Source organism: Melanerpes formicivorus, unplaced genomic scaffold (genome assembly GCF_026170545.1).
Source record: "Melanerpes formicivorus ecotype bairdi unplaced genomic scaffold, bMelFor1.0.p_v2 SCAF_34, whole genome shotgun sequence".
NCBI classification, from domain to species: Eukaryota; Metazoa; Chordata; class Aves; order Piciformes; family Picidae; genus Melanerpes; species Melanerpes formicivorus.
The window spans coordinates 2,536,852-2,546,880 of record NW_027142386.1 but is presented as its reverse complement, the minus strand read 5'-3'; the positions used below and the strand labels follow the sequence as shown (position 1 = coordinate 2,546,880).

Here is a 10,029-nt window from a genome sequence, read left to right as displayed (position 1 = left end):
GCAGCACCCAGAGAAGGGTCACACAGAAGGGTGGCCTGGCTGGGAGGCAGGCACTGCCATGGCCACACATCCTGCCTGCCCCAAGAGGCATCAGTGCAGGGATCAGGCTTTGAGTTGTGCCAGCACCTGGCACCGCAGCAGGCCCAGCCTGTGTGCCCCAGAGCTGAGCCTCCACTGCTGCAGCACAAGCAGGGCTCCCATGCTCCCCAATACTTTTATTTTTACGTCATCCAAGCACACAAAGTTAGTTCAGCACTGCCCTGGCTGCAGGGGCCCAGAGACCCACATCTGGGACTGGGCTTTGGGGCTCACCCTCCCAGGACGTGGGGCTGGGCAGTGCTGCATTCCCTTCTGCTGTGCCAAGGGACAGCCCCAAGGGCTGCAGTGCCCTGTTGGGCTGGGGCCAGGCTGTGTATGCAGAGCAGTTAAAGGCAGCACCAGAGAAAAGCGAGGCTGGTTCCCCAGCTTAGTGCAAAAGGCCTAACAGGGAATTTATTTGCACCCATGACAAGCCTCTGGCAAAGCCAGAGAGGAGGAGTGGCTGCCAGGGCTGCTGCTGCCTTGAAGGCCGAGTCTGGGAGTTGCTGGATCTTCTCTTGGGGTGTCAGTGTGCACCCACACACTGGTGTGCAGGGACACTGCTCCTCTGGGGCCCCGCTAGAGCAAGCCCTGGTGCTGTGCTTCCAGCACCATCCCCCACAGGGAAAGGCACTGTTGGTGTTTTCAGTCTGTGGTGATGGATGGGCTTCCCTCTCCTGCCTGAACTAGGCCAAGGTGAGGGACCCTGTGAGGCAGCAGGAAAGGGTGAAGGGAGGGGGTGGAGGTGCCCAATTCATGGCACTGTAAGACCTGACACTGCTCACGCTGGCTGTCAGGTCCTGAGTTCCCCACTGTGTCCTGAGCAAAAACAAAGAGGTGCAGGATTAGGCCCTTTCTGAGGACCAGAGGGTTCTGGGGCAGGAGACAGAGCCTGTCCTGGCCCCAGGCACAGGTGGTGACAGCCAGGCAATGTGGGTGGCTCAGAGGAAGAGAGGCTGCTCCTGGCCGGTCAGCAGGCGGTAGGTGGAGGCTGGCATGGTCTTGATGTGCACCTAGGCAGAGATGCAGAGATCAGCTAGGAGACAGTGAGCCTGGGGATACTGGTGCAGACCTGAGGCCAGCCTGCTCCGTGTGCAGCTGTCAGGCAGCCCAGGCTGCTCACCTCGCTGACTGCCTGCGTCAGGATCTGGATGATCTTCTCGTGCGGCGTTGCCACCACGCTCTGCCCGTTGATCTCGATGATGCGGTGCCCCACGCGGATGCCACCTCTCTCCGCGATGCCCCCACGCATCAGGCTGCAGATCTGGGGAGCAGGGAGCACTGCTAAGAGCAGAGCTGTGCCCACAGCCCAGGGCCGTGCACAGCCACCACGCCAAACCCTCTCACATCTGTGCAGGCTCCCAGCGAGTGCCCAGGCCCTGGCTGCTGTCCCCTCCAGCCCAAGTGTGTGCAGCAAGGCCAGGGATAGCCTTTGGCAGTTCCCTGACTGAGGGAGAGCTCAGCTCCCCCCACCCAACCCGTGTGTTCCCATCAAACCTGAGCTGCAGACAGCTTCTCCATAGGGGCAGCTCCCACATGCCTGGGGGTAGCCATCTCCAGTGACTGGGAGCACTGCTCAGAGCATGATGCAGCTGTGCCACCCCCTCTGCTGCCCAGCCACCCCAGCAACTGGTGCTGAAGTGTGTCTCTGCAGCCCCATGCAGCCCCCGTGGAGCTCAGAGCAGGGAGGGGGTGGGGCACTGGGGACAGCAACAAATGTGTGAAAGTCACACCAAGAAAGCTACCACCCAAAAAGCAAACAGCTAAAGAGCACCAGAGAGACAGAGGCAGCTGCTGGTGCTGCAGGAGAGCGAGGAAGAGCAGGCAGAAGGAGTGCTGGAGCTGTCAGCTCCCCTCCGGGGACAGCCAGAGCCCTGTCCCTCTGGCAGATGGGGGCTGAGCCCTCACCTCGGGGGCACTCACCACGCCCATGGGGGCTGAGCCCTCACCTCGGGGGCACTCACCACACCCATGGGGGCTGAGCCCTCACCTCGGGGGCACTCACCACGCCCATGGGGGCTGAGCCCTCCCCTCGGGGGCACTCACCACGCCATTCTCCACACAGAAGCCCAGCTGGTACTTGGAGTCAGGGCGCCGAATGACTGCTGTGGTGACAGGGGGGCAGTGCACAATGTTCAGCACCACCTCAGTCTGGTGCTTCAGCTCCTGGAAGATGGGATGTGGCTCTGTCAGACTTTGGAGAGCTCTTTGGCTTGTAAAGAGAGGTGTTACAACCACGGTGCTCACAGCAGGGCTGAGGATTACTAACCTGCTTTTAATGGGGAAACTGAGGCAGACACAGGGATACTGCCATGCTCAGAACTTACAAATCCAGGCCTCTGACTGCCCCTGAGGCCACACTTTCTGCTTGTCACATCCCTTCCTTGCAAGCACCAGAGCAGGGCCTGTTACAGCCCACACTATAGGTTTGCCTCCTCCTGCCCCACAGCCTCCTATCACACATCTGCCACCGGACCAGGAGCATCAGGGCCCCCAGCATTACAGACACTCCCAGACACGTTCAGGCTGATCCCACTCTGCCAGCCCTTGCTCTCCTGGCAGGGTAGAGGCAGGAGGCAACCCTGTGCAGCCCCCACTCACCCGGATGATGCTCTGGCAGGTGGAGAGGGGCAGCCCCACCAGGCTCATCCCATTGACGGACATGAGGCGGTCCCCGATGCTCAGCTCGCCTGACCTCTCTGCAGGGCCCCTGTGCATCAGGTTGGCAATGACCACGGTGGGCAGGATGGAGCCCCAGCCTGACTCCACGATGGCAATGCCCAGGATCTCTCCCTTCTGCTTCTGGATGCAGACCTAGAAGGGCACAGATGGGTTATGGTCACCAGTTATAGGGCACATGTCCCAGCCCCACAGCACGGTGTCCTGGGCCCACAGCCAGCTGGCATGGGGCCCAGAGCTTTAGGGAGCATCTCAGCAGCTTAGGGAGCCATGAAGGTGATGACAGAGAGGTGCCAGCATGTACCCCCCACTGTCCCTGCTCCTCCAAAGCAGCTCTTACATCCTTGCAGTTCTCCTGCCGCGAGAAGTGGGTCAGCTCCGCATTGTACTGCTCCTGGTCTTTGAGGGCACAGCTGTACTGGCGAGGGCTCAGCTCGCTGGGGTCGATGCTGTTGGCCTCCAGGAAGCGCTGGTAGGCCACACCAAATGCCTGCCCAATGGCCTGAGCAATGACCTGGGCCTGGAGAAAGAGAGGTTGCTCATGCCCATGGCTCAGAGCCGACAGCATGGCCAAACTGCAGCCAACAGCTGCTGGCACCCTGCAATGCCCAGCACAGGCACTGTGCCCTGGGAGCTCTGGGGCACCCTGGCTCCCTCTGTGCCTGAATGGGCCTCTGTATGGTGCCAATCCTCCTGCCTTTTCTTGCTGGGCCCCTCTACACTGCAGAGGTACCCAATGCTGGGCTTCTTTCTGCTCCGTGCACTCACCAGGAGCCCCCAGCACACGCAGCCAGAGTACCCAGAGGAGCTGCTCATCACAGTGGGACAGGGCCCAGGACCCCCACACCCCCTGCCCTGCCAGGGGGCTCACATCAGCTGACTGGAAGACGTGGCAGAGCAGCTTGTAGAGTCGCTTCTCCTCCGCCCCCTCCGAGCGCTGAGGCAGCTTCCGCCGCGCCATGAGCACCACGAGAGAGCCGATGTCAGCGATGTAGGAGATGGTCTGCAGGGAGTGATCCATCATGGCCTCCTGGCAAGAGCAATACCAGCAGAGATCTTCAGCCCTCTCCAGCCTGATGGAACCCATGGGCAGCCTGTGAGCCAGCCAAGTGGTGTCACCAGCAGTTTGTGCTCAAGTGCCACAGTGCCGGGGAACGCCTGGCACATACTGGGCCTGTGCTAAAGGGCACCAATGGCAGTTTCAGTCAAGGACTCAGCCACACCTCTGGGTGCTGCTGGTGCTCAAGGCAGCTCTACCCTCTTACTGTAAAGCAGAACTAATCCTGAGGCAAGGAGCTAGAGAGCATGGTCTGAGAACCCAGCAGCTCCCACCTGGCAGAGTCTGCAGAAGCCTCATGCAGCCCCATAGGGAAGATGACACAGGTGGGGTGGCTGCAGGGTGAAAGGTCTCCTCCCACGTGCTTGTCTTCACCCACAGACTATTCTTGGCACCACGACTTGGTGTGGGCCTAAAGCCAAAGAAGGTTTCAGCAGCCCCAAACCCTGTGGCTGCCCCCAGTCCCTGCTCACCTGTGTGTCAGCCGTGAGCACCTTGATTCTCTGCGTGGAGACAAACAGATCCACCTCCGTCATGGGCTGCGACTCTCCCTCTGGTGCCTGCAGAACCAAGCGTCCAGGAGAGGTCACTGCTGCTGCTGGGACTCCTCTGGGTCCTTGCCCCACAGCCAGGAGGCTCCCCTGCAGGTCCTGAGTGCTGCCCCAGCACGGCCAGGCTGGTGGCAGTGGTGGCCCCCTACCCTCCTGCACCTTGATCCTGTCCACCGCCTCCTGGGCCTGTGCCATGCGGACGCTGGCTGGGGGGTTCCTCTCCGATACCAGCTGGGTGGAGCCCAGGTACTTGGCCCCAAAAATGACACCATCCAGCAGCTCCTCTGGGTCACAAGGGCCTGGAACTGAGGCAGCAGGAGGGACTAAGCAGGGGCTGGTTCCCCCACCTCTGGAAACCAGGGGCACCAACTCCTACTGCCCTTTAGCTGGTTTCCTGTACACAGCAAATCAGAGCAGTGCTCAGGAGATGGGCTCCTGGCATCACCAGGGAAACAAATCTGGCCCTGGGGCTGCTTCCCCTTTCCCTCAGGCACACCCTGGCATTCCGTTTTCCATTCCCAGGGCAGTGCATTCCCCCTCCACAATCCCTGAAGCACCCCTCTTTGTTCAGCAAAGGAGAAGCTGGGATTGCAAGAGCCACCCAAAGCTTACAGCTACGTTCCCACCTTGTGTGAGCACAGAGCCAGGTGCTCCCCACCCTGGCTGGGACCCCTGGCCAGCCTACATTTGGGGTTGGAGGAGGAGGTGATGAGTCAGGACTCTGGGTGCTTTTGCTGCTGGACCATAGAACCAACTCACCCTCTTTAAAGGCCACACAGGAAGATGATGATTCCCTGTTCTGCAAAGCAATGAGAGCAGGTGAGGCTCTGGTTCAGTTCCCAGGGATTCAGCCTGCCAGCCCCGTGGCCATGCTGCCCCTGGAGCACCGGGACAGCGAAGGGAACAACATCCCTGAGGCTGGGGGGCTGTTTGGACCCACCAGCCTCTTCCTTGGGGCATGCACAGATCACACAGCCACAAATGTTATCTCCCTGCATTCAGGGCAGCAGAAGCCAAAGCCAGGACTGGGGGTCTTGCCTAGGCACCCTGGCTGCATGAGGCCCTGTAAGACCCAAGAAAAAGACATCTCTGGCTCCTCTCTGCCCCCACCCAAAACCCCACGAGGGAGCAAAGCCAAGGGGCATCTCCTGGCTCACTGCCACAGCACCAAACCACAGCACTTTGCACTCACAGTCACACTGCTTTGCGCTGGCTGCTCTGCCTCTGGGGCTGAAGCAGGAGGCAGGGCCACCCAGCCCGGCTCTGGGGAACCTTCCTGATTGCTCTCATAGGTGGAGTCGACCTCGCAGAGCCCTTCTCCGTAATACCAGCCACCAGAAGGGCCTTCCTCCGAGCTCTCTGGCCTCTGCAGCCCGTCGGGCTTCTCCACAGCAGCCATTTCCTCCTGAGCCTGCAGCATCTCCAGATCGGTCCCGGTCAGGATATTGGAACGGGCCAAAGGTGTCTCAGCACCGGCCTCAGGCAGTCCCCCCTCATAGTGCAGGAGGCTCAGCAGGTCCTCCCGGTCAGCCTCGGCAAAGAGCAGGCCGTGGCAGGGCCGGGCGCAGGCGGAGGGCTGGCAGCAGGGCTGCGTCTCCAGCCCCCGCCCCATAGCCACATGCAGCAGGCAGGGCCCGCACTGGCCCTGGCACTGCCCGCCGCGCCGGGGCTGCTCGCCCGCGGCAGAGGCTGAGCCAGCGCCGCAGGGCAGCGGCAGGCCTCGTTCCGAGCGGGGAGAGCGGTCGGAGAGGTTGGAGTCGAGGGTCTCTAGCTGCGCCAGCAGGCCCTGGATCTCCGAGGGTTCATCCTCGGCACCTTCTGCCCACTCAGCCCTGCCGGGGAAAGCGCTGGAGGGAGCCTCGTCCAGCTCCATGCCTGTCGGGTCAGCACCGCCGGGAGCCCGGAGGTGTCCTGTGTCCTGAGCGGCAGTCCTGCCGCTGGGTTTCCAGTCGGCAGCGCCCTGCAGCCCCGCGGGCACTGCCTGCTCTTCCATCTCTCTTCCCGAGCCCCGGCCACGCTCAGTTTGTTCTTCTCCCCCTCCCCCTCCTTTCAGGTCAGAGCCTGCAGCAGGGCCCGAGATGGGCCCCGGACCCCTCCGCTGACCCTCGGGGACAGACAGGTCCTGCCTGGAGCCGCAGTCCGTGAGCAGGGTGCTGAAGGGGGGCCCCTCCGGCTGCCCACCGCCCACACGGAGCTCGGGGGCGCCAGGCCGCACCGCCGCCTCCTCCGTGTCCATAGCCGGCGGCTCGGGGGCGGAGGGCGCAGCCGCCTGGAAGTCCATGCAGCTCTCCATGGCGCCGCTCCGGCGGGGAGAGCGATGCGGGGAGCCCGGCGGGGCTGGGGCCGGCTCCGGCTCTCCGCTCTGGGGACTGACCCGGAGGTTGCTGCTGCCCTTCCGGGCGCTGCCGGCGGCGCATGCGCGGCGGGGCGCGGGGCTGGCCCCCGACCCGGACCCGGACCCGGACCTGGCCCCGTGGCGCCGCAGCATGGCCGCCCGGCTGCTGCTGGGGCTGCGGCCGCTGCTGCCCGGCCCGGCCCGCGGCTACGCCAAGAAGCCTGGTGAGCCTCGCCTCCCGCTCCTGCTGGTGGCCCGGCCCGGCCCGCGGCCCTGTGTCCCGCTGCGCCCCGCTGCGCCCCTGTGTCCCACTGCGTCCCACTGCGCCCCACTGCGCCCTTGTGTCCCACTGCGCCCCACTGCGCCCCTGCGTCCCACTGCACCCCACTGTGCCCCTGTGTCCCACTGCGCCCCTGCGTCCCACTGCGTCCCTGTGTCCCACTGCGCCCCTGCGCCCCTGTGTCCCATTGCGCCCTTGTGTCCCGCTGCGCCCCACTGCGCCCCTGTGTCCCACTGCGCCCCTGTGTCCCACTGCGCCCCACTGCGCCCCTGTGTCCCGCTGCGCCCCTGTGTCCCATTGCGTCCCACTGTGCCCCTGTGTCCCACTGCGTCCCACTGTGCCCCTGTGTCCCGCTGTGCCCCTGCGTCCCGCTGTGCCCCTGCGTCCCACTGCGCCCCTGTGTCTCACTGTGCCCCTGCGCCCCACTGTGCCCCTGTGTCCCACTGCACCCCACTGCGCCCCTGCGTCCCACTGCGCCCCACTGCGTCCCACTGCGCCCCTGTGTCCCACTGTGCCCCTGTGTCTCACTGTGCCCCTGCGTCCCACTGCGCCCCTGTGTCCCACTGTGCCCCTGTGTCCCACTGCGCCCCTGTGTCCCACTGTGCCCCTGTGTCCCACTGTGCCCCTGTGTCCCACTGCGTCCCACTGTGCCCCTGTGTCTCACTGTGCCCCTGCGTCCCACTGTGCCCCTGTGTCCCACTGCGCCCCTGTGTCCCACTGTGCCCCTGTGTCCCACTGCGTCCCACTGTGCCCCTGTGTCCCACTGCGTCCCACTGTGCCCCTGTGTCCCACTGTGCCCCTGTGTCCCGCTGTGCCCCTGCGTCCCACTGTGCCCCTGTGTCCCACTGTGCCCCTGTGTCCCACTGCGTCCCACTGTGCCCCTGTGTCCCACTGTGCCCCTGTGTCCCGCTGTGCCCCTGCGTCCCACTGCGCCCCTGTGTCTCACTGTGCCCCTGCGCCCCACTGTGCCCCTGTGTCCCACTGCACCACTGCGCCCCTGTGTCCCACTGCGCCCCACTGCGCCCCTGTGTCCCACTGCGCCCCTGTGTCCCGCTGCGCCCCTGTGTCCCACTGTGCCCCTGTGCCCCACTGCGTCCCTGTGTCCCATTGCCCCCCAGGCCCCCAGAGCGTCCCGGCTGCAGCGCTGTCTCCTCCTCCCGGGACCTCCTCTGCCCTGCTTGCCGACCTCTCCCTCAGCCCCGGTCCCCATGCCCTGTGCCTCGCACCCACCCCCCGCCCCGTTCCTCTGCCCCGTCCTCGTTGCTGCTGCTGCTGCTCGTCGCGGCGGCCATGCCCCCGGCCCCTGCGCTGAGTCCTTGTCATTGCCCCGCATGCGTCTCTGTCCCCCTCTTCACATGCCCTGTCCTGACCATGCCCTGTCCTGACCATGCCCTGTCTTAACTACGCCCTTGGCCCTGCAGCTCTGAAATCCAAGGGCAAGAGCGTGGCAAAGGAGCCAGTGAAGGGGCCAGAGGTGTGCACAGACCCTGCCATGCTCACCACCTACGCCATGGGAGTCAATTACTTCAAGGAGGGCCCAGAGGTGGCTCTGAAGCCTGACTCTGAGTATCCTGACTGGTAGGTGGTGCCCAGCTCCCCTTGCTATGTGGTTGTACCCTCCCGGGGTGCACATTCCTAGGGAGCTGCCATCCTAGAACGTCCTGCACAGATGAGTGTAGGAGAGACTGTTCTGGGAGGAGGAAACTGCTGCTCTGCAGTCCAGAGACCTTCCCCAAGGGCCAGGAGAAGAGAGCAGGCTGTGCTGTGGATGTGGTTGATGAGGCCTCTGCATGTCTTGTCACACCTCCATCACTCTGTGCCATGCTTGTGCCTTGTACCCTCCGTGCCACAGCTTCATATCCTCTCTATTCACCCTCAGGCTCTTTAAGATCCACCTTGGGCCCCCTAAGAAGCTGGAGGAGCTGGACCCTGACTCAATCGAGTATTGGAGGCGCCTGCGGAAGTACAACACATGGTACCGCAACAGGCTGAAGAAGGGCAAGAAGCTGTAGGCACTGCAGAGCCTGGGGCATGGGGGCTGCCCTGTGTGCCAGCATGGGTGGTGCTGGGCCCAGCTCCTGCTTTTGATCTCTTCTTTCTGTGAACAAATAAATCTCTGGTGAAGCTGATACCTGTTACAGAGGCTATGACAGACCCAGGCCCTGGGCAAGCTTGGTGTGGGTCACCCCTTGTGCCAGGGGCTTGTGGGGCCACACAGCACACAGAATCTTGGTGTATTTGCTAAAACAGAAGCTCAGTGTTATGTTTGTAGAGGGAGCCTGTGCCAGGGAGCCTGTGCCACCAAATGGGTCCTGCTCCTTGTTCTGTCACAGCCTGTAACTGTGGCAGCTGGGGCTTAAGGACCCCACAGCAGGCAGGGGATGTGGTGGGTTTGGGGTGAGGAATGACTCTACTGACTGGGTCCCCTGCAGGAGACTTTGAGGGCTGAGAAGCTGGGGGGGCAGGTGGACTGGGACCAGGCTCTGACAGTGCTGTGGGGGCAGCAGGTGATTAAGGGGGGGATGTAGCAGCCTATCGTGCTGCCAGCACTGCCGCAAGCTTGTTCCTTCTCCGGCAGCAGGGTATGGACCCAGTGTGGCTGGGCTGTGGTGAAGGATCCCTCACACTACAGGGACATCACTGCCCCAGCCCCATCTTTCCTCAGCTGGGTCCAGCCTGGCTGAGCCCTGCAGCTTCCCCTGGGCCTCCCATTCAGCTCCCCTGGCTGAGACGTGCCCTGCCTCAGTTTGGTGGTTCTCAGTCCTGGGCTCACTGCCCTGCAGCTCCTCCCTGGCCCTGAGTTAGGCTTTGAGGACACAGCAGCCACCCACGCAGTGCTCCTGCAGTGAGGAAGGTACAGTGGAGCCACAGCAGCATCCCCAGTGCCTCACACTGTGGCAGGGCTGGGGGGCTGTGCCCAGTACCCCCAGGGAGCTGCAGGGTGTCTGGTTTGGCAGCTGCAGTGCCTGCCTGCTGCGACACAGGAAGCAGTGGAGGGAAGCAGAAGTGGTGTGCTGGGGCGGGGGTGCTGGGGGAGATCTTGGGCTGA

At 63.5% G+C, this 10,029-nt stretch overlaps 1 protein-coding gene across 2 annotated transcripts; it reads right to left on the bottom strand.

The window, feature by feature from the left end:
* Nucleotides 1-201: 201 nt before the first annotated feature.
* Nucleotides 202-6,744, bottom strand: APBA3 (amyloid beta precursor protein binding family A member 3). 2 transcript variants are annotated; one of them, XM_068156419.1, is made up of 10 exons: nt 5,558-6,744; nt 5,125-5,164; nt 4,525-4,670; nt 4,288-4,374; nt 3,629-3,787; nt 3,098-3,277; nt 2,680-2,892; nt 2,125-2,244; nt 1,202-1,342; nt 202-1,091 (listed from the first exon to the last, which is right to left on the bottom strand). In XM_068156419.1, the coding sequence occupies exons 1-10, from the start codon at nt 6,656-6,658 to the stop codon at nt 1,020-1,022; spliced, it is 2,259 nt and encodes a 752-aa protein (XP_068012520.1). In that variant the 5' UTR covers nt 6,659-6,744; the 3' UTR covers nt 202-1,019. The 2 variants fall into 2 exon arrangements, with proteins under 2 accessions (XP_068012520.1, XP_068012521.1); XM_068156420.1 differs by lacking the exons at nt 4,525-4,670; nt 5,125-5,164.
* Nucleotides 6,745-10,029: the final 3,285 nt, after the last annotated feature.